Genomic DNA, 23,802 nt, shown 5'->3' on the forward strand with positions numbered 1-23,802 from the left:
AACTGCTCTCACAGGCACACACACGCAGAAACACGCAAGCTGGAATTTCAGTCTTGTTGTCATTGCCTCCTTTAGTACCTCAGAGAGCTTTGCCCTCTTTCACCTGTTGCTATAGCAACACGACCATTTGATTGACACACGTGTCTTTCCAACTGGCAGCACGCTAGTCTGGGCTGCAGGCGCTCCAGCTCGGACGCAGCCTATGAGCTGGCTGAGACGGTGAGAGCGCAGCGTGAGTGCCGCCTGCGACCCCACTACAGTGACCCCATGCCGGCCGACGCCTCCAAGCGCAAGCAGCTGGAGATGAAGATTGCCGCCGCCGCTCGACTCCACGGCCACCGTCGAGATCGCGATAGAGACAGAGACAGTGGTAAGTGCATAACAGGTGTGCCACATCGTGTTCCTTCTTCTTCCTCTTTAAGTGTGTAATCCGCTGAGGTTTCAGTTAAATTAAATGGAACTACTTTGGATAAAGAAAATCCCACAAATAAGGACGACTTCAACAAAAATCTCAGTGTCACTGCAGCTGAAACGACACAGACTGGTGAACTTCCATCAAAGGATGTTCATGCGTCAAATCTGGTTGGAAGTGTTTGGGTTGTAACACAAATGCAACTGTTAAGAATATGTGTGTGTTGCTCAAATATCTACCTCAGTAAACAGGAGCCACACACTAATCAACGTGATGCTTCCTTCATCCTTGAATCCAACTTTCCAGCCAACATCACTAAGGTCATTTTTAATGAATGTCACCAAAATCCAAGGAGTAAAGAGTCCCTGGTAGATTCTTCACAACTGGTAAAACACTTAAATTTATTGCCTCTACTTTGCTTCCACACAAATATTTCCAAGCTCGAGTCGAATGACCCTAATGAATAAAATAAAACATAACTCAGGGGGCAGGTAGCTATTTAACATGTAGGCTGCTGGAAGCCTACATGTCAGTAAAGCTTTCTGGATTCTGTATCACTTTGACTTTTAAGAGATCTAATACCTTTGACATTAAAATCTTGTCCATGTTCTGTGTTTTTGAGATGATTTTTAGAAATCATGTACATCTCAACTACTGTGGGTTGTTGAGTGTAACTGCACAATGGCAGGTAACATTATCTTATGATTAGTTAGAAAACTGGCAACAGCGCTTTAAATTTGGGGAAAAGGGCCTTTCAACTTTTTTTTAAAGCTATGTAGGTAACCTTACAGTGTGAATGAACTTCAGTATATTGTAGCCACTTTTCTCAGCTTTGATTTTGTACCAAAAGTTATAAAGAATACTGCTGATTGGTGTATTTTGGGGTTATTAGAGACGTACCTGCAATCAGAGCCTGTGATGTCCACTACAGCTGTCTCTGTCAGGGTACCTGGATCCTTGACCCAGTGTTGTCAATTTGGACCTTTTGCTATTGTTTCGTTTCCCCATGCCTGTTTCCTGTTTTATTCTTTTAGTCTTTTGTCCTGTGCGTTGTGTTTAGTTCTACTTCCTCTGTGTCATTAGTTAGATTTATTCCAGATGTTTTCTCACCTGTTTCAACTCTTCCTTATTATCCAGTCTATTTAAGCCCTCAGTTTCTCTCAGTTATTTGCCTTCTCATTGACGACTCCTCGTGTGTAAACTCAGTTGGTTTCAGTGAGTCGACTACAAAGCTGGATGGTTTGTATTTAGGCCTATTTCCTGTCTGCTAGCATGGAGCAGGTGGGGTTCATGGGTTCATCCATCTACAAAGAGGTGATTGAGATGTTTTGGCTTTGTTTTTGGGGGACTTTCAGGTCATCTATCTATGTATACAGTCTCAACATATAAACATTGCACATATTCCTATGGTGTATGGCACTGACCCCATCACTGTGTGATGGGATTTGACTTGATGCTTCCTTCCTGTGAACAAATGCCAGCACCTTTACAGAACTCTTTGTCCTCATTACACCTCTGACCTCACCATGAGGTGAATCCAAATAAATTGTGAATGAGCCTCCAGCTGAGCCTGGCATTTGACATCCCATCCCATTTTTCTTTTTTTAAAAAAGAAAAAAAAGGCTTTTAAGAAATACATTTGTTCTGGTTTTACATCCCTTATGCAACTTGGAGTCTTGCTTGTCACTGAACATTATGGCCGTTGGACCCTGTCCTCAAGTCCTCCCACCAAACACACACACACAAACTACCCGCTTATGTTCCCTGTCAGTTGAAGACCCATTACACTAGTGCTGGGCAAAGGAAGTCCATCAATACGACATATGCTAATGATGACCTTGCTGGCCTTTTCCCAGAAACCTGCGTTTATTTGATTGACAAAAACTGGAGGGTAAATCCATAAACATTCTGATTGCTAATGAATCTGATCATCCTCACATCCCTCTCCCCAGCACCCGCAGCAATTCGTGGTCGCTCAGAGCCTCCCGGTGAGGAGCGCCAGGCAGTCTTGGGCGTGACTCGAACCGGACAACACCGCTGGAGCACCATCAGCAGCCTGAGTGCAGACAGCGGAGTGGTGGGCCTCAGCGATGAGCGCGACGAAGAGGACAACGAGCCTCGCCGTTACCGCAGAAGCCGGGGAGCCGACGTAGAACGAGTGGACAGCGGCATCGGGCCGGGTCTGTCCCGCACCTGGAAGAGACCGTCGGCCTCTCTGAGAGCCTGGGAGGCCCAGAGACCGTGTCCGGACTGTGGACTGAGGGACGGGGCCTCGAAAGAACGGGGAGAGCGCATGTGCGAACGTTGCTCCAAGCTGCGCATTGAACGCAAGGAAGCCATCCTGGAGTTTCTGAACACGGAGTCGAGCTACGGCGAGGACCTGCGCATCATCAAAGAGGAGTTTTACTGCCCCATGCAGAGTGCCGGGCTGCTGACCGCTGAGCAGCTCGCCGTGGTGTTCAGCAACGTTCAGGAGTTGATAGATGTCAATGAACGCTTCACCGAACACCTGCAGGACAGCATCGATCAGGCCTTTGACCAGGTGACCCACACTCTCTGTCTCTCAACACACATAAATACCAGCTGTGCATGAGCAAAGTTGGCATCTTCTGGCTCACAAACGGATTTCAACATCTCCTGTTGTTGCATAATTCACCTTAAGGGTCACACTTATAATGTCATTAAATGCCATTGTTTCTTTTTTAACTGTTACTGAGTCCAAATTCAGATATATGAAGAAGTACACTTTAGAGATTCAGTACAAACATCAGAACCACAAGTTTAAGCACACGCATTTACATGTATACACTCAAAGCAATTGCAGGTAAAAATGTTTGTTTCTCTCACAGCGACGACGAAAACAAGGTCACTTGATGTCAAGTAGAGGAGAGGAACCATTAATCATGCTCTCATGAATATGCTTACATTAACAATGAGTGACTGTATACTGTTTGTGTAGTGATGATAGTGCCTGCAGTAAAGTATCACCAATTCTGGACATCGTCTCAGCTATACAGAGCACTTTAGTCTTCTTTTTACTTATTTTGGCTTAACACATAACAAATCAGTGGTTAGCATTAAAGCTAAGGAGCGTTAGTGCTACTGATAACCGTAAACATTTGCCTCTTCAACAGCTTATCCCAGTTGACATTGGGCGAGAGGTTGGGTACACCATGGGCACTCTAACAAAGAGTGAAAAATAATCGTTCAGACTCGCATCTAAACCCTGCTGCTGATTTAGAATCACCGGTTAACCTGGCACACGTGTCTCTGCACTGTTTACCCTTTGGCTGGTCCAATCTTCCTGTGAGCCAAATATAACTACACTAACAAGTCAGTAACATTAGTTAGCTGACAGCCCAGCTCACTGGCTGCAGCAGCAAGAGGGAGAAAAGATGAAGGGAATTACAATTTACTTGCAAAAATATAATGAAACTAAAAAGTGTGTGTATTTATCAGAAAGTCAGCAGTGTGGAGCATGCATGGGTGGCTGGAGAGCAAATAATAAAATAAACCTGAAGCACACACTGTGGCTGTGCTGGTCCGAGCCTGGGAGTCACATGGTCACTGCAGGAGGGAGGGAGCTTTTACAGCCCAGCTCACTGGGCCCAGGTGTTGCTCTTGGAGCAACTCTTGCTCTTCCTCCTATTAGTGTCTGCATAACACAGTACAACAAAACAGAGACACCTAGTGCCTCATCAACAAGTTTGACAGCAGTGATGTCACCAACGTCTGTTTTATAAATCAGAGTTAGTTGAAGTTAATTCAGTTAACTTATCATCCCTCTGCATTCTGTCCTTATATAATACAACGCAAGGTAGATGGACTGATATTTATACAGCACTGTTGTGCTTCTACTGAGATCTCAAAGCACTACACTCGCACATACAATTTAATTATACACACACACACACACACACACAAATACTCCAGTCGATGCATCAGGGGAAATTTGAAGTTCATTGTCTTGCCAGGTAATCTTTAAGTATAGAAGTCAGGGATCAAACTGCTAACCTTCTGAGCAGGTCAGAAAGATCCTGAGCCAGCTTTAGCCAGTGGTGAGAGTTAAACAGTGAAGAGTGCAGGAGTCCATCCAGGAGATGTGTCTGAAACAAAAGTACAAGCTTTGTTGCTACAGCCCTGTTTACAAATTGTTTAGAAAGAAAGGTTGTTTTTTTAATTTGTTACAAAACTCTGAGTAATTCCAGACTCACAGGGTTTTGAAAAATGCTCCATAAATAAAGTTCTTATTACTAAAATAAGTTTCTTTAAGGTCAAGCATTAAGATCATTCTACTTATCTTTAAAGAAAGAAATTTTCTTAAAAGAAATTTAAAGAAGGAGAGCCAACAGCCTTCTTAAAAAATGTCAGCCACCTTGAATTTCAAATGACTAAAGGTCTAAAGCAGGGGTGTCAAACTCAAATACACAGTGGGCCAAAATTCAAAACTGGAACAAGGTCGTGGGCTAACGTTAATATTTATTGAAAAAAAAAATCTTCCTCCAGATTTAAGAATGAATCTTTTCTTATGGACTCAAACAAGTTTTGCTGAAAAACTGAATATGGAACAAGCAAAGCTTAATACTAAACAATATATATATTAGCTGTATAATACCAGTAGGCCAGCTCTAATAGTCATTTGGTATGGCTTCGCGAGCCAAATGTAATTAGGGCCAGAGTTTGACACCTATGGTCTAAAGAGTCATCAGAAAACGGTATATGTGCCACTTTTGGTTCTTTTATTACTTATTTATTTTGTTTGTGCATATTCTGAAATATCAGCTGATCATTTCTTTCTTTCAGACACATAAGACATGAACAAAATCCCTGACATTTGTTATGTGTAGGTAGTCATTTACATATTTATGCTGTTCAAGCACATGCGCCACAAACAGGGAAGTTGCAAAGCGTCTTCTGTTGGAAGAACTCTAAATATCAACGCTCATATCACAGTTGAAGGGTGTCTCTCCTAGCTCTGTTTCATTTCTGCTTCTCTCAGTGAGAAGCATGAGTCTTAAAATGCTCTCTGTATGATACTGTACTTAGTTACCATTTGTTTCAAGTTTACCTTAAAACAGCTGGTATATCTGGGACTAATAATTTTTGGGAGTATTACTGTCACTCCCTGATAACTGCTATGCTCACTAATTAGTACCCTTGTGTGAAGTGATGAGGCGAGAGCCAAGCATAAAGTCTGCACGTACCACTTTGGACAATGACTTTTAAGGCCGTTGCTTTCCTGTGGTTTGATTTCAGGGAGATGAAGATCTGCTGACAGTGTACATAGGAGAGATCTTTCTGGAGTTTGTCAACATGCTGCCCGCCTTTCAGACCTACTGTCTGCAGCAGTCCACCTCAGTCAACATGCTGAATACACTGGAGAAAGAAAAAGAGCTGCTAAGGTACACACAAAGTACAAGGACTGGTCTTCCTGTGGCTCTGTGTGATGGCAAAATTGCTGTGGGAGCTTTCTCTTGTTCCTGCCACGGCTGTGCTGTGTAATTCTTAATGGAAAGGACAGCGAGTTATCACTTATTCAGAAGATGTTCTATTTCAAGAGCAGAGCTGCAATGATTCATATTTTTAGACAGAACTGCAGCTCACCCATGACTCAGGCTGTCTTATGATTCCATTAATCAAGTTTTTAAGAGTTTCCCCAAAGACATACACAGACTGTAAGAATGTCTCCGTTCTTATCGTCCTCTTGTCTCACTTCTCTCTTTAGAATCTTCCTGGATGTTTCTCAGAATGACAACACAGCCCTGCGTCGTATGAACCTGCGCTCCTTCCTTATGGCGCCCCTCCAGCGCGTGACCAAGTACCCGCTTTTGTTGAGCCGCATCATTAAGGTCACTCCCGAGTGCCACCCCGACTACGCGCGTCTCCGTGAGGCCAAGAGTCGGGTCGAGTCCCACCTGGAGCACATCAACATGAAGACCAAGCAGGAGGGCAACGGGGTCACCTGGTCCCTGCGCTCGTTCCGCCGCGACAGCCGCAAGAACCGGGAGGTCATCAACATCGAGATGCGAGAGGTGTCGATGAAGACGGTGGGGTGGGCGAGGGAAAACACGCGATTTGTCATGGAGGGGCCGCTCCAGCTGTCCCAGCCGGCGGACGGTCAGTGGGTGAAGAAGGGCAGCAAGGCTCTCAAGTTCCAGAACGTCCAGAGCCTGCTGATGGTGAGGACGCAGCGGACGGTTGAGGGACTGTGCGCCGACCTGGTGGCTCGGGGGGATCAGATGGAAAGCGGCGGAGAGAGCATTCGGGACGGAGTGCTGGTTCTGATCAAGGACAAGAGCAGCGGGAAGTTCACAGTGCTGAGAGAGCCCATCCGACTGGGGAACTGCGTGGTGTCGACAGATCCGGACTGCGAGGACACATTCGAGGTGCTTGACATCCGGCGGGAGTCTTTCGTTTTCCGCGCCTCGGACAAATCTCGCACCCAGCAGTGGTTCCACCAGATTAAGAGGTACGCTCGGGACTTGGGCACCTGGAGGAAAAGACGTAACGCTTTGCCCAACATCATGATCAACACGAACCAAACGCGGTCCTGAGACTAACCACCACTCACCTTTGTTACACTGTAAATAACCTCCTACTGCAAAAATCAGCCGACAACAGGAAGCATTTCCGAGTGACTCCGCTGTCATAACTCATTAGAATTCAATAACAATAAATAAAAAGGGAAGAGAGAAAAAATCTCAGACTCTCATGAGGGCAAGAAAACGACGAAGCACTTTGTTTTTGTTACGAAGCTGTAAGTGCGCCATACTGTCATAAAATATTATGTATGTAGATTTAATTTGAAACTGTTACATTACAAGAGCAAAGTCAGATTGTTGGACGACCAAATGAATAACAAAGAAAAAAACTTGGGTCGATCTCGTCGGCCTTGATTGTAAAGACTGTTTGCTCTCGGAGAAGCAGAGCTGTGTTTTTCAGTAAGTAACGTGTGTCTGTTGAACAGCATGACTGAACATGACCAACTGCAACGGGAAAAATTGTAACATCTTTGTTTTTTTAGTTTCTTTTCTGTTTTTTAATACAACACAGTGTGACGTAAGAACATTTCTCAAGGCAGAAATGTCGTCCACATCTTTTTGTTCGGTGGTTTTCGTTTGTCGTCACCGCCCTATTGTGTCCGTGTGCCGCCCTCTACTGTACATTGGCGGTAGGGCAATCTTTCACTGCCAGATAAGCAGTGGAGTAGAGCCTCTCAAAACGGGCTGTACAGACCTCCCGCGTCACCGTCTTTCAGTGAGAACTCACGTAACAGCAATAATCTCTGCCAGTTTCAAAGTAAGTAGCTACTGTATATGCATTTCGTTTTCCTGAGGTTTTCCTTTTGGCGTTCAGGTGTTAATCCTGCTTTACCGTGTCGTTGGGTTTTATGTGGCACATTTAACTGGAGTCTGATCGGTCGGTGGGCACGACTAAAGCTTTCCCTAATGCTAAGGACGCCTCTGTTACGGTCATTATATTTAAGTGCCATGAAAGCAGTTTGTGAAGAGTCTCGTCAGTCCTCTTTCTTGGAACATCCTGTCAAACCGGGTGACGTCAAACACTACCTGTGTGTTAAGTGCAGAGTTTTTCCAACCTCAGCTTCAGGACCTCATGTGGAGACCACCACTGGCCTCTGCACAGTTGTAATAATGTAATAACAGAGAATCAACAACCAGTTTTTTGTATTATTGAATGATTTGCTGGTTGTTTCTTCAACCAATCATTTGGTCTGGCATCAGTAACTCCTAAGAGTCTTCTTAGGAGACTCACTATATTCAGATTTTAAGAATATCACTTTTCAGTAAACAAACCACTTAGAATCACTGACTTTCTGTTAATAGACTATCTATTATGACTTTAATACTTTAACTGATTCAGTTATGCCACCATTTCTTGTCCATCCCACCCTCTGTGTAGCTGTGAGAGACCAAAAAAAAGGTTCTGTTGTGAAACTCTGGCGTTAAGGTTGAAAAAGCCTGCTACCTTGACGACAAACGCCTCAAAGAAAAAGCATCCAAACCATCTCGTCGTGACGCAGTTTCAGCTGTGTTATGTGACTTAGCGATGAGCTGTTGTGCCTTGGTACTTGATCACTGTTAAATGAAAACTGACTGAAGTATTTGCAATCCGTCATAGTAGCATTAACCTCTGAAATAGACTCGTCTGCTCTCCGTCACTTGACCGAGACTCATTTACAGGCAATATAATTATTCCTTCGACAGTCCCTGACTGCTGATGTGATCGACTGATCCTCTGTGTCTTCTTCTAATTTGTGTTTTTACTACTCATGGTGTGTTTTGTTTTTTTTATTATTTAAGAAAGCTTTATTTTGTTTGATGCACTTTATTATTATGATTCAGTAATAGTATATTCTCCAGTGTAACTGCTGGTAAAAACTCTGTTACACAGTCATTACTGTTGACCATACTTGATGTAAAAGAGGGACTCTGGTCGACCGAAGCAGATTCCAGCACTTTGAAACTATAAAGTCGACCCAGTCATCGAAACCAAAACCACCAGATAAGACCAATGCTGTTATGTTATGAAGTAGCACGATCACTGTGTTTTGGAGGGCAGGGCTGCTCAGCTCCACACCGATACGCCTGTACTGTTGGAGGACGCAGTTTCAGATTTAAAAAGAAAAAACTAAACCTGCAGAGTTTCATTAAAGTTTCTTTTCCTCATTTGTGTATGAAAGACCTGACGTTTTATTTCCTCAGTGTAATATATTGTGCATTATATTAAAAGATTTTAAACACAACCTTTGTTTTTTTTCCTGTATAAAGTCTTATATAACGTAGATGTGTGTACTCAGAATCATTCGCATCATCTTTAGGATTTCAAAGACAACAACACACACTGAACAATTGAGATCAATTTATTTGAAACAAAATCACAATATAGAAGGAAAACAGTGATTTTTTTTCCATATAAAAACACCATTCAGCAACATTAAAGTATCGAAGCAAACTGAAGCATGGACGCCCACAACAGAAACAAACCTTCAAGATGTTTCTCTCCATGAAAAACAAATGGACACACTGTACTACACACAGAGACGTTGGCACTGCGCTGCAAGGGTTTCTTACTGTATGAAAACAAAGAACATACCCAACTCATCACAGTAGCTTTATGTCATATGAAGTGCATCTTTGTCTTTTCTTTGGCTCGTCCTCTCCCAGAGCCTCGTTTATAAATGCTACTGATGGAAATCCAAAACCTTCTGAGTTCAAACGCTTTAAAAACGTATGAATCGGTTGTTACTCTCTTTATGGATTTTAGATTTAATATCTCAAGTTTGAGTGGACCATCTTCTTTATAAATGAGGCTCCTAGATATTTTTTGTTTGTTTTTCTTAAACAATAAAGTCAGAGTCCTAAGAAACACCGGGCATCAAATGCTGGTAAACAACACAAATACTTGTTTCTTTTTTCTTTGTAAACACATAAAAACAATGACAGAATAAATGAGCCTGGCTGGAGCGCTTCACTCTGAGCCATCTTAAACAATTAAGCATCAATACACTGTAAAGAAATAATAAAAACTTGACTGTTGCGAAAGAGAGTGAACAGCTGCAAAACCAGCTCAGTTTAACAGGGATCAGAAGACTGAGAACGTGTTTCCAAAACCAGCAACAAATCAAACCGTTGATAGTAAATCATCTGATGGGGGGCGTCGCCGCCTCTGCTATCCTTTCCGACAGACTGCCATCCACCTGACGCACGTCTCACGCATGCATTCGCACAGATATACGCCGATAAGCACGCACATACACAGTCTGTCTTCGGTTGCTGGGGCCTCAGGCAGATCCCTGGCTCTCATGTTCCAGGTGGTGTAAAGTCTCCAATCTGCAGCAGCCATGGAGAGTTCCCAGCTTGGGGGCGGGGCAGCCACCACGCCCTCCTTCTCCCACTGCCAATCGCACCCTCGCCGCTCTACTTCTCACCAGCGGCCTCGGGCTCCTTGGCCAGACCGCGGATTGACAAGTCATAAACTACCTCTTCGATTTTCTTCACGTCGTACTTGAGGCCGTCGTAGCGCTTCCTCAGAGGGTCGTTCTTCAGGTTGAGCAGGCGGAAGCCCGAGTCCAGCTCGTTGATGAAGTTGGAGATGCGCAGGGGCCGGTTGTAGTCTCCTGCTGTGACGCTGTTTACCGCCAAGCGTGACTGGATCGACAAACAGCATGGTGAGTTAAGCTCAACTTATACACAACAAATCATTGTTTACAACATTTTGGAAATAATCTTACCACCAGATTTAAGGACAGAAATTACTGCAATAATATCTTTCTTCCCCAAAACACACCTGAATGCTCCAGACCTGCAAACTGGCAAAACTTCTGCTTTTATAGAGGAGCTCAAACTTGCTGATGATCAATTAATCAAGTGCTTGTCCTCATGATTCCTAGAATGTATTTAATATATAGAACATGACTGCATGTAGCAACATAACAATTAACAGTAAACTCACCAGTTCACTTGCCATGATCAGGACACCTGCCAGGTAGTCCTCTACATCGAGGTGGAAGCCTTTCTCTCGCACCACTTCGACTACAAGGTGGAGAGAGAGGAGGAAGCAAAGATTAGCCGACTTTCTCCAGTGAGACTTCGACTTTATGACATTAAGCGGTACCTACTCCCGAGTATCTGTGCCACTTCTTCCCGCTTTACAAGAGTTTCACTCTCCAGGTAGACAACAAACGCTGCTAAGAAAGCCAGACGCTGCAGGACAAAACGCCAGTGTTCATGGAACCTAAAGAGAGAAGAAGAAAGCCGAGAAACAAAGATAAAAACACTTGATTTCTTAAGGATATCCTGCTCACAGTGAGTCCTGTTTCTTTAGGGAGCCAGAGGCACATAAATTAAAATACTTAATAATAAAACAAGACAGTTAAAAACACATTATGAGCAAAATTTTGCGAGTTTTGGTTTCATGAACGAAATAACAAACATTCAAAAACTCATTAGCGTTGCATAATCATGACGATAACTGTAATTGTTGAGAAGAAAGTCATTCCTACCTATAATACTGCTCCATAGGAAATTTTGTTTTGAGTTCAGCAATTTGTGTCCTGACTGTGCAGAACAGCTCCCGCGCCTTCGCACATTTGCTGGGAACTAAAAGGGAGAAAAGAGAAGATTATCATACCAGAGGTTCAAAAATCATTTTATCCAAGTATCTACAGCTCCACGCGTCACTCACTTTCTTTGAATCCACTTGGTTGGTGGACACTCTGTAGTACTGTTAGTATTTCCCTGGCGGTCTGTTCCAAGGTTTGAACCACCTTACGAATATCCTGTGAAAAGAGGGAATGAAGAACAACAAAGCGTTTAAAGCTTCTACTAAAGTCCGAATAAAATCAATATACCTTTGTCACTTTGAATACCCAAGATGCTTACAACCTGTCCATCACCCTTGCAAACAAAAAGGAGCTCAGACCAGATCCCTATTATAATCTCAACCCCACCTTGAACTCATCTGTCACTCCTACCGGACACCTCGCCTGTGTCTGGCTGTCTTCATACATGTCCTACACCACCCTCATTTACTTCTCTGCCATTCCTGACGGTGCCACAGTTCCTCTTTATCACATGCTTTCTCTGTATCCACAAAGACTTTCTCTGTACTTCACCAGTACATTCATATTTTCTACATTATTAATGGGCAATGTTATTTTTTGTCTATTTTACCCGGGTATATTTTTCAATGGTTTAAAATCTGTCTTAGGGCGATACAGCCACAACCAATCAGCAATATTCGGAATTAAAGCTATCCCGCATTAAATTCACTAATTTTTAAATTAACTTTGGTTGGGGGAAAACGCTTTACAAGCGTGGTAAAAACACTGGAGCTTGATGATATTTAGATTTCAGTAAAAGTGACATTTATTGCGAACTGTTATCGACCTGAATTAAATTTATTAGCTGATGCAGCTAAACCATAATGTCCCATTTACCAGGGTTAAATATTTTCATTAAACGTTTAACGACAAGTCTTCGGCTCTGGTTAGCTGCTAGCTAGCAGTCTCTGTGAGCTAACGCTGTGCTGTTCGTGCTTACCTCTCTGATGTCCTGGTCTGCGCTCAGGAAGCCCTGGATGTAACTGAACATCTCGGTGACAGACATTTCTCTTCTGAATCCAGCCGTAAGCTTGATACCGAAAATGAACCTTCCGCAGCTATTCAACACATCAACGTGCACGAGAACCGTCAATCTCCGCCTCCAGCTGGCGCCTGGTGATGATGTCATCAATGCATAAATCAGAGCCTTCTTCTTCTTCTTCTGTATAGGGTTTACTGGCGGTTGGCAAACAGCAAAATGGTGCAGTACCGCCACCAACTGGTGTGGAGTGTGGACAGAAATGACAAAAATAATAAAAATAATAAAAAAAATTCAAAGCCTCTGGAACAAATGGGTCTGCCTTAAAAACCAAAATACAGCCCGATAACTTTCACTTACAGAGGTCGTGCGAAACAAATCAATCAAGTCCAACTTCACGTCCATATCGTCCAGCATTTTGAGCAGTTGTCTCCTTTCAATATCATACCTCTGACAATTCAAGAAAACATGTTCTATTGTTTCCTGTTCACTCCCCTGTACAGTGTTTACCTATTAAAAACAATGTGCTATTTAAACCTGTGTGTCCGAATCTCAGTCGAGATATAATCGTCTCCTCTCTCCTGTTTCCGCCTGTACTCCTCATTTCCCCCACCTTCCTTTGGATCTTATAAAACCATCGCCCTATCCTCTCTTCCTCCCATTGCTTCTGCCACCTTTCCTTCATTTTGTATCGTATTTTACTCTTGAGCTCTGTCCTACTCACACAAATAACCATATCTACCAAATCTGTGTGCCGGCGTCATCGTGCATTTTTCTGTTTTAAAAGTAGAAGACAGATGGTTTTTTTAAAAATATATAGATTAATAATTGTTCATTGCTTATTTCATTACTTCAGTGCATACTGTGGTTGCTTAATTTTAAACAGCTTGTTATTACAAAAAAACAAAAAAATGAAAGTGATATTTTTACCTAATAAATCCAGGTGTGCAATTACAGGCAACCCTTATTAAATGTAAGGGAAGCTAAAGGTAGTATGGGGATATATGGGGGAGCCTAAAAAATGTTTTGTCTACAGTTAGGAAATTTGACCCTTCTTTGACCTCAGTGGCTCCACCTGGAAGACAGACTCACTGCATTACCTTATCCTTCCTGTTGACGGCGCCAAACCAGCACTTTTGCTACTGTTGCCTTTGCGTGCTGCTCGTTAACGCAGCCTTACCAGCCCCAGGTGCATCGTTCATTACGTGCGAGAGTTTGGATTTTCATCACTGATAAATACATACACTGCTAAAAATATAGATATACCCATCCCTTAAAAACTATGAGTTAGCTCAACGTTCTTAAAATGAAAAACAAAACAAAAAACCTGGAGTAGTAGTTTAAATCACAATTCCGTCAGAATGTTTATCCCCATTTTTATGGTTATAATTTTGATTTCGTATTTTAAACTACAGTACACTGCAAAACTCTCGAATCACCCCCAGTTTCTTTATATCTTACTTGCAAGGTGTCAGACTTGGTCCTTGCACCGGACCATTTTCTGAGGCTTGTTTGGTCTTAAAAAAAAAAAATCACACTGACCTATGCATTATTCAAGGACTTAAAAAGTCACCTAACTCAAGGCACTTTGAATCTATGATAAACTGCACAAGTGGAATACAAAAGAAGAAGTGGAAGAAGTAGACAGACTTAAAAACTATCTACAGCAGATGAACAGTATCTGAAAGTCATGTCTTTAGGAAATAGGGGAGGAAAATTCAGCACAGCTCTGAAACTGGAGCTGAGAGATGCATCTGACCCTTCAACTGATCCACTAGTCTAGAAGACACTATGAATTAGGGCTGGGCCATATCATACCGTTCACGGTAATACCGGTATAATGTTGGCAGCAGGAAACTGAAACACGTGAGAACAAAATCCAACCTCCAATCCAAACGTTTGCCTCGTTCGCTTGTAGTCGTCAGATTTCCCACAGCAACTGAAGGCATCCCGTCAGCCCGCCGCTGACGCAGAAAAGTCAGCCTGTTGATCCAACAAGTTTAAACCCCTCTGCTCGTGTGCGGACTCAGACACCGGCGGGGATTTAGAGCGTTTTCTGTTCGTCTGATTCAGTGTGGTCTCTCCAGGCGTTTGAACGCTCAGTTTGTGGCTTTCACTGAAATAATGCAGCTAAATGCTACGCGTCCGAGCCTCTGAGATGGAGAAAGTCCTAACAGAAGATGACTGCGTGGATTCAGGAGCCGAGACTGGAGGGTGAGTGAAGGAGAAACAACAGATGCAGAATATCTCACTAAATGTTTGGGATTTTGGAATTAGGAAATATTTTAAATTAACCACAGCCAACGTGCATTCTCATTTTCATTTAAGAAGAAGCGAGAAAGCACACAACATTTTTATTTTATTTTAAATGAGATTTGGCTTATTAGTCTCCACGATCCTCAGTTAAATTCACAGGCTTATTTATTTAATTTTTTAAATGTTATATATTACACTTGCTACTGAGGCAGACTAAGCTCGGGACAAGCTGTTTTGGGATGCTAATATTTTTAGCGGAATATTAAAGAAAGATTTAACTCAAAGTTGTTTGGCAGGAAAGCGTGTTAAGTTAACGCTGTTTACTCCTTTGCAGCCATTAAACAAAGATGTGCCTCGTTGTCTCCTGCGGTATGTCACTGATTTGATGTTGTTGTTGTTGTGAAGGATTTACTAGTTGTTTGTGTCTCTGTATGTCTCGCAAAATTAAAAGACAGCTCACTTTCATTTTTTTGAAGCTTTAACACGATAAACGTGATGATCGTATATGTCTTTAAGGTGTTTGGGATCTATTCTATTAGTTTGCTTTTTGTTGTTGTTGTTTTCAGTAAAGAGTAAAATTGGTAGTGAATTTGTGTGAGAGTGTGTGTGTGTGAGAAGTTTGCCTTCAGGGTTTTTCAGAAAGGCTTTCTGATAGAAGATGAAGTGAGATTTTATTTTATTTTATGATAAGTCTACAGAGGCAGCAGGATAAAGGCTGGTTAAATGGACCAAACACAGGACTTTCACCATGGAGACTGAGGTTAGAGTCCAGCTGTGGCTTGTTTTGTAGATGAAGTTAAAGTGTCGTCAACTTTTCTTTCTTTATTTTCACATTTCAAAGCAGCTTGGTTAAGTCTAGGTAAATATAACTCGTTGTGTTTGAATAAACCGTGTCCCATATGTCAGAAAGCTGTTGTGTCTGAAAACCCTGAAGTCAAACTGACCATGTGCGGGACAAACCAGAAGAACGATTGAGGCATTCATGTACACATGACCATGTCACATGATGTCCTATGCTAAAGGGCTTGTGGTGTCCTTACAGATTAGTCACAGGCAAACTGCACATCTCTGAACTCCCAGACTACACATCAAGGTTTCTTTCTGCCTTTACATTGTATTAACTTTGCCTATATAGATCCTTGTGATCCCTCACGGAGATGTATGGTGGAAGAAAGATTAAAAGCCCGGTATGCAATTAGGTTAATTGTTATTTACTCTATATATTCTTATTACAGGATTTCATTTCAGTCACGGCTTACATAAAATAGTTTATCTAGTAGTGCAAGCACGGTTTTACATTTGATTGTGTAATTGCACACGGTTAAGAAAATACGAGGCCACCATATCAAGCAGTCCAACCTAATTGTTGCCACCACTCGCAGCCTTGTAGCATCTCAGAATTTAGCCTATAATCAATGTTTGTGTTGTTAATGGTTAAAAACAAAATGCAGACAAATATCAGAGTTACATTAAAAGTACTTGTATGTGAAAAGTATCCTTGTTAAATGACAAACTCCAGGCCCGTCCACCTCCACCTGCTCACATCCCCCACCTCTTCTTCCTCAATCCACTAAATTTAGAACGCTTTCACTCCACCAGTGCATTTGAATAAATGAATAAAATAAACAATATTTTGTTGGTCATAAAGTCCATCTTAACCCCCTATTAGTGAGTTATAAATAGATGAGTCGGTCCTGTGTATGACTTTGTCTCTGCCGTGTTCTTATATAACTGCTGTTCTGTCAAACGAGAAAAACAGAATACTTGTAATTTTTATTCCTGAACACCAACAAACCTACATGAATATATGCGTCACGGTTGTGTAAATAGACCCCTGCTCTGGGGGAAGTAGGATGATAATGTTATGTTGTTATTGAATACAGACTTTCCATCTACCATCAGTCATGTCTGGTTTCTTTTAAGCCGTGATAAAGATCCTTCCTGAATATAACCAGAGCCTGACTTTAGAGGTGATAGGCCGTAAAATGCTCACATGAGTCACCGCTTGGAACAGTCGAACGTTTTCGGTTAGCTTATGCCTTCATCTTCATCCCTTTCTTGCCAATCCTAAGTCCCTCTTCATCGCTCTGCATCTGAATCTGTTTTAGCTTTCCATGGGTCAAGGAAGTTTTTTTTTTTTTTTAAATATACGTATATATACTCAGTTTCAAGCCCACTGGGTCACCCTGCGCTCATACTTTATGCGTATGACTGGGTTGCTGCCTGTCTGCGCTTCACTTTGTGTTTATTGTCTTTGGGTGGAGATGAAGCGAGGCAGCGCGGCCAGACTGGGAACCGCAGGCGGGATGCTAGCCGGCACTGCAGGGGTAGCCCTGCCAAATGCTCACACCCAAAGGAGCCATCAAAATAAACAGACTAGTGTGCAACTGCGCACACTACTACCTCCAACTCTATTTCAAAGAGTCATAAACCTACTTTTTTTTCCACTCCTTGTCATTTTTCTTTGTGCACTCAGAGATGAGAGTATGACTTTCACTTTGTCCCCTTTTGCTGCAATTTTCTGCTTATTTCTGTTCTTCCCAATATTTATATTGCCTCTGCAAGCCCATCATCTTTTCTTACCTTTGTGTCCTCACACCTGCTGCTTCCCTCACTCTTACCCATTCCTTTCTCTACACCGCTAATGCCCATTAGTTAGATTGATAACCTCCTGCTGCAGGAAATGGACTTGCTCTTCTGCTTCCTGCAGTTCCAGAGACTTTTATTAGTTTAGAGATGGACTCACAGAGTGTGCGGAGGAACAGTGTTCTCTGGCTGTCAGAGGACTCCTGTGGGACTAATATCGTCAAGTTGCAATGCATATATGTGAACCTGGAGTTACCTTTTCACCAAATTATTAATTGCAGGATTTGAGTTAGCTCCTCAGTCAGCCTTGTTGTATGTGGGCAAACACGTCTTGGATGTAATTTCATAAAATGTCATAATTTTACTCTGTCTGGAGATCAGATTAGCTGAAATGTAATTCTCTATCTTTTCTTTGAAGCTTAAGAGCAGATAAATCTTCAAAAAGTGAAGACCCTTTACTTCATCAATTACATTTTCCCAACCATAAATATACCCCCCCTTTCTTGTAATGAACTCTACATAAAGACTGGTGCAACCAAAAACACTGGAGCCTGGGCATGGCTAGCCTCACATAGCACAGAAATCAGAAGGACTGGAAATGTTTTGGCCTCTCTCCAAGGAGACTGGTTGTCATTTGAACCAATATACAAAGAATCCAGCATTATAAGAAAGCCAAAGTACAGCCATAAAAATGTAACTGTTATATTCACGTGTACATATTAAACAAGATACAGGAGTGAAATAATGAGCTTTGAGGGGTGGGTAGTTTTCCCTTGAATTTAGCCAGGAGAATTTAGCCTCTTTCAAGTCTTTGTGCTAAGTTAGGCTAATCACTTCCTGGCTCTAGCTAGGTATTTCTAGTGCACACACTGTCAGCAGATTGAAGGGGAAAAACCAAATTATCTCAACTTGGCCATATTTACACATTATTTCCACCAGCTTTGGAGCCACATACTTTATATGCCAGTTCTTGCAGTTATTCATACTTGGTTTGGCTAGGAAACCAAACCAGTATGTTTTTTAAGTTAGTTAAATCAACTGTGTTATTATTTTTATCTACGTGCTAATACCAGTGATGGCTTCACACTTTCAGTAGTTTCTATGTTTTAAATGTCATAAATTCCCAATATGTCTGATTCAGTAGACGTGAGCATATTTTCCGCTTGTACAGTCATTAGTTTGAGTTGTATGACTTGTAACTTTAATGGTAGAATGTGTTACCAATCTTTTTATCCAATTTTTGGAAGGAACAACGAAGTTGTTGCTGAACTGATTCTATAATTAAGAGAAACAATATGGTTGTAGTAATGCATGACACATTAAAATCCGGCACACACACGTCCTTTTATTTCCAGCATCATGTCAATCATGTGGATAAGAATAGTTGTTGTTATTATTATTATTATTATTATTGTTATTGTTATTGTTATTGTTAATGTGTGAGTGTGGTAGGAGCATTTTTGATGTTTTTACTGGTTGAGTGGGATTGTTAGCTCCTAAAAAAACAGGAAGTTTTATTTAATGTGTTAACTAGGAAAATGCAGTAGTTAGAACTCAAGTAAAATACAAGAGGCTAGGAGCTGTACTGTATCTCAGTAGTGGAAGTAGTACTTGAGCAAATGCCTGCGTTTTTATCCCTTCCGTTAGAAACCACTCTGAAATCTCTGTGTGCATTTTTGCTGACCTTCCAGCTGGACCTCTCCTACTGTTTAGCCAGATGTCAGCACTTCATCTGAAATAGGAGTGTGTCATCCTGTAAATCATGTAGATTGCAATTCATATTGTAATATAAACTTCTGTCTCCTCTCTCTGTCTTGTCCTCTCTGTCGACATTTCCTCTGCCTTTTAAAAAAATCTGTTTTCTTTTGTCCTCTGCAGGTCTGATTACAGTCCCTTGTCCTCAACAAGCAGTAAGTAAAATTAACAGTGACATGAAGTATTGCTAACACACACACACACACAGCTCAGGCTCAGGTCTTTATCTCCCTAATACACACTGACTAAATAAATCCACTCACAGGCCAGGATTGTGTTTGTGTCTTTGTGTTTAGTGGCCTGTAAGATCCACAGCAGATTTTGGGGAAGAGTATTTGTATAGCAACAACAACAACATTGTTTATTACATTTTTCTTTCCTCTGTCCACCTCGGTTTGTATGCTACACATTACATTTTACACGTTAGTAATGGTTAGCAGTCGCAGGGATAAATGAAACATTTGTATTGGTGAGGTAAAGAAGCCAAAGTGGAGGGAAAACATAAAAAGCTTACTTTTAATGTCCTCCTAAAAAGGGAGGTAAGTAAACAGATGCATCATCATTATAATCTACACGGCAACAGTCCCATGAGATCAACTATGCAACAATTTTCGATTAAGATACACAGCAACTGTTCACCCATGACAAGAAGCATTTCTAACCAAACCTTTCAGTCAGCTAATAAATTTATTCAAGTGTAGAAATGTGTTATACGTGTATTTTTTACATCAATATTTGGATCTTGTTTTGGTAGGTTTGGCCATATTTTTTATTAATTATGACATCGGCTTATGTTATAAGGCTTAGAAATCCAGTCACAAGTTTCATTCATCCATTCGCTTCCACTTATCCTTTTTAGGGTCGCGGGGGGCGCTGGAGCTAAGCTGTCTTAGGGCGAGAGGCGGGGTACACGCTGGACAGGTCGCCCGTCTGTCGCAGGGCTAACACACAGACAAAGACAACCATTCGCTGCCCCAGTCACAAGTTTAAGCATACATTTATTTGCCTGTACTTGCATAGTTGGTTGTGTGAACACGCTTTTGCCTGTGTAGTAAACTAAAGGCACATGAATCACATGGTCACTAACCATGTGACAGTCAATTTTCCACAATTTTGGATGTGTAACAATAGTGTTGACTAAGGAAAAATGTGTATTCCCTGAGCAGCTGGCAAAAACTTCAGTGTAATTACTTTTGATGCTAGCAGATTGTCTCAGTTGCAGTTTCTTAATATTCACTACAGTTTGACTAGCAGCTGGCAAGTGTTGTTGTACACTATCGGCAACCACAGCAATCCAATAGTGACCAAAGCAACATTAAAGAGGTTTCTGGTACAGCACCTTCTTTTTGATTGATTTCACTAAGCATTGGTCAGTAACCCGTAGGAGTCACTTGTCAACCAATAGGAGGACTATGCATTTTTCATTAGCAGCCGGTGGTTGTATCATATCCAGTATGGTAGACAAATCTAAAGCAACGTGCACATGACATGAGAGCAAGTAATCTGGATAATAACTTACACATTGTGGGTTAACAATGTTACTGCTTTCCCAAGTCTCACAAATAACAATAAATGGGGGAAAAAAAAGTAATCTGGATAATAAATAATCAAAATTTGGACAGAATTGTCTCGCATCATTAGGCCATTTTCCTGTCTTGGGCATTTTTTACACACTGTGGGTGTGTCCATAGTTTTCTTTGAAAGTGTACGTGATTGTGAAGGTCTGTGTTTGCAGAGGCCGTGGCCTGCCCTCAGTCTGGTTGCCAGGTCTCCAGGCTTTTTTACAATGGGAGGATTATATCCAATATTAGCCCATTAATCTGGTCTGCAGGAAGCTGCGTTATCCCACTTGAACCGCACCCGTAAGCCAGGAAGCAGTGAAACACACACAGTGATCCAGGAGAGAGTCTGGTTTGGTTTTCCCCTGTTGTTTCCTGTGTCATCGCTGTGTCAGATGAGCCTCTGCCCACCATTGTCATCACTGGAGGTCAGAGCTGGAACAAAATGTGCACTGGGACACTGTCCGAAAACACAAGAACTTTAAATACATACTGCAGGACAGAGTGCGACCACATTCACAAGTCCACTGCTGGACAGGAACTACTACTGAGCGCAAACACCGTGCATACACACACACTGAAATCCATCCAGAGGACCTTTTTTTAAAGTAAAACAATTTGCACCATTTGTCTAAGAAGATATAGTTTCTGATTGGCTGAAAACTGTTCTTTTACTTTGTATAATAAGACATCGTATAAGTTCTAAAAACGACCCTATTTTGCATCTGTCCAGATTCATCTTTAGCATGGCTCTTAAAATTTTGCATACAGCATCCCTGTAACACTGTAAGAAGTGAGGAAACTGCAATAAAAGCTGATAAGTTGCTTTATATATATCGATATCCATGAAGCCAGATGACACCAATCAATTAATTAAACTGAAGGAATGCCTTAAAAACATAAAGACCTCTAATTTCCTGCTTGTAAACTCAGATAAAACTGAGCTTATTGTACTAAAAATCTTAGAAACATGGTGTCTAACCAGATACTTGCTCTGGATGGCATTACCCGGGCCTCCAGTAAGTCTTTTCTGATCAATGTGCAAATTAAACAAATGTGTAGAACTGTTTTCTTATATTTGCACAATTTCTAAAATCAGGAACATCCTGTCTCAGAGTGTCTACTGATGTATTCGTTTCACAGAGGTGCATGCTGGTTTAGTCTCCTCTTGTCTTTTGCCTCCACAGAAGTGCATTTACTTTCTCCTAAGGTGGTCCTAACCCCTAACCTTTGACCTCAGCTCACACTAGTCATAAAGTCCATGGTGATTAAGTCCTTGATGTCACGCTAAACCTCCAACATCAATACCTCGACAGCAAGAGCCGCGAGCTGCCATCAGCTTTCGACTTTGTCGAATTCACTCGCTCACTCTTTGTCAACTGATCCTTTCCCCTCCAGTATTTTTTATTTTTATTTTTTTCACAGTAAGATTTCACGTAGCAGCAACTTACAACTTCACCTGGCACGGCCTCGAAATGAAAGCTTTTAAAAATATTTAAATTTGAATAAATAAGTTACCAGTTGTGAATGAGAATGAGTCTGTTGGTTGAAGCAAAAGAAATGTGCGTTACATAAAAATAATCTGGTGCAGATTTTAGAAACGGTGATAATTACATTCAGAGCTAAAAGGAAAAGGCCAGCTGAGGCAACTCTTCAAAGAATTTGGAGAAAAGAAGTAACGGCAGAAGCTCCACTGCTGCCACAAGCAGCTGCTTCTTAAAATGTGGTTTTAGTTTTCATCACTGTAGTGTAACGTTTCTTCATTCTTCATTTGTCTGGATCCCTGAGATCCCTGGCAAGAGATTAAAATTTTAGCTTTAAAAACTTTTATCTTTAGTTAAAAGTAATCCAAGAATTGATTATTTTATAAAGTAAAGCCGTATGAAGCCTGTAAGTCTGTTTATATTCTCTTCAGCCTAGTTAGAATTTAAAAAATTAAGTTTACCATTTAATATCATCTCAGACAGTCTGGAACCTTTCCACTTCTCCCACCCAGCCACGACCATGCCAATAATCATGCTTAACTCATTCACTGCCAGCCATTGGCAGTGAATGAGTTAAACCCATTGACCCATTCACTACAATTGACGGCTATAGACGTCAATGGCAGTGAATGAGTTAACTGTAAGCCTTCATAAAATGAAAGGGAGACCTTAACGGTTGTATGCATCAGGCTGCAAACATGGGGACTGACTCACTTCTGGAGTGTGTTCATTTAAGGAACTGCAGTTTTTGGCACTTGCATGCTGGTCTTGTTTCGCTCAACTATAATTACTGAACTATGTGATTTTATATGGGTTTCTTTTTTTCTTTTTTTTAACTCAAATTTTACAAATTCATGTTACAAATTCATGTGTAACAGAGTGTGGTGTCTATTGCTTCTTTGCCTTTTATCTGCGCTGTCTTGTGTTCACGCTCAAACGCACTGCTCTTTCAAAGAGACAGCGGCGAGTATCCATTTTAACGGCAAACCACTCGTGGTGATGTCAGCCAAAACACTTTCAACACAGTCAGTTTGAATAGTACCTGATGGCCCAAGGACCACCCGTAACAGACCAGCTTGTAACGCGCACACACACAAGGTTGGGGTGCCTTCTCTCCAGCTGAATGTATGAAATCCATGCCCTGTTTTGAGGCAGCTTGGATTAAGTGTTACCAAATGTGCATCCTCCAGAATGAGAGTTGAACCACGAGGCCAGAACAGCGCTAAATGTGCTGCAGTCGGCTTTTTTGTTAATGGCTTAATTGAAGCAGTTCAGTCTGTCGGCCTTGTTGTGGGCCCTTGTGATAATGAATGGGTGAGTATGTACGTGCTGACTGAGTGCACAGTGAAGTAGGACAGTTATTACTGGGTACTAGCCGTCTGTTAAGTCAATGTGAGAGCAAATACCAGTGTATTCATAGTTAGCTTCATTATGTTGCCTCTGATCTAAGATCAAATTACGTTAAAAAATAAAAAATTGTCATCTTGCTATAATTTGGGGCTAGTGAAACCAGGAAAAAGCAGTTTCTCATCTTTTGAACTTATTCCCAGATCAAGGTTCAAGGTTCTTTATTATTTGTCACATGCATAGTTATACAAGTATAACACAGTGAAATGTAGATCCTGGAAGAACTGGGAGATTTGAGATGT

At 41.6% G+C, this 23,802-nt stretch overlaps 3 protein-coding genes across 5 annotated transcripts in view; 2 read left to right on the forward strand and 1 right to left on the reverse strand.

Annotated features, from left to right (window-relative positions):
- arhgef49 (Rho guanine nucleotide exchange factor 49) overlaps positions 1-9,176 on the forward strand; it is a 42,628-nt gene extending 33,452 nt beyond the window's left edge. For both annotated transcript variants that reach the window (XM_005746221.1, XM_005746222.1), the window contains exons 5-8: positions 160-370; positions 2,365-2,954; positions 5,669-5,814; positions 6,138-9,176. In XM_005746221.1, coding sequence (XP_005746278.1) covers positions 160-370; positions 2,365-2,954; positions 5,669-5,814; positions 6,138-6,966 — 1,776 coding nt within the window. In that variant the 3' untranslated portion in view covers positions 6,967-9,176. The remainder of the gene's footprint in view (positions 1-159; positions 371-2,364; positions 2,955-5,668; positions 5,815-6,137) is intronic.
- Positions 9,177-9,275: 99 nt separating this feature from the next.
- tsn (translin) lies at positions 9,276-12,666 on the reverse strand. The gene is made up of 6 exons (XM_005746224.1): positions 12,475-12,666; positions 11,618-11,711; positions 11,436-11,532; positions 11,052-11,167; positions 10,886-10,965; positions 9,276-10,581 (listed from the first exon to the last, which is right to left on the reverse strand). The coding sequence occupies exons 1-6, from the start codon at positions 12,661-12,663 to the stop codon at positions 10,351-10,353; spliced, it is 807 nt and encodes a 268-aa protein (XP_005746281.1). The 5' UTR covers positions 12,664-12,666; the 3' UTR covers positions 9,276-10,350.
- A 1,761-nt stretch (positions 12,667-14,427) lies between these two features.
- The window catches only part of fam124a (family with sequence similarity 124 member A), a 23,992-nt gene continuing 14,617 nt past the window's right edge, over positions 14,428-23,802 (forward strand). For both annotated transcript variants that reach the window (XM_005746225.1, XM_005746226.1), the window contains exons 1-2: positions 14,428-14,727; positions 19,234-19,265. In XM_005746225.1, the coding sequence (XP_005746282.1) occupies positions 14,648-14,727; positions 19,234-19,265 (112 nt within the window). In that variant the 5' untranslated portion in view covers positions 14,428-14,647. The remainder of the gene's footprint in view (positions 14,728-19,233; positions 19,266-23,802) is intronic.

The sequence above is a fragment of the Pundamilia nyererei genome, unplaced genomic scaffold (assembly GCF_000239375.1).
Source record: "Pundamilia nyererei isolate P.nyererei 1_Seehausen unplaced genomic scaffold, PunNye1.0 scaffold00175, whole genome shotgun sequence".
Taxonomy (NCBI): domain Eukaryota; kingdom Metazoa; phylum Chordata; class Actinopteri; order Cichliformes; family Cichlidae; genus Pundamilia; species Pundamilia nyererei.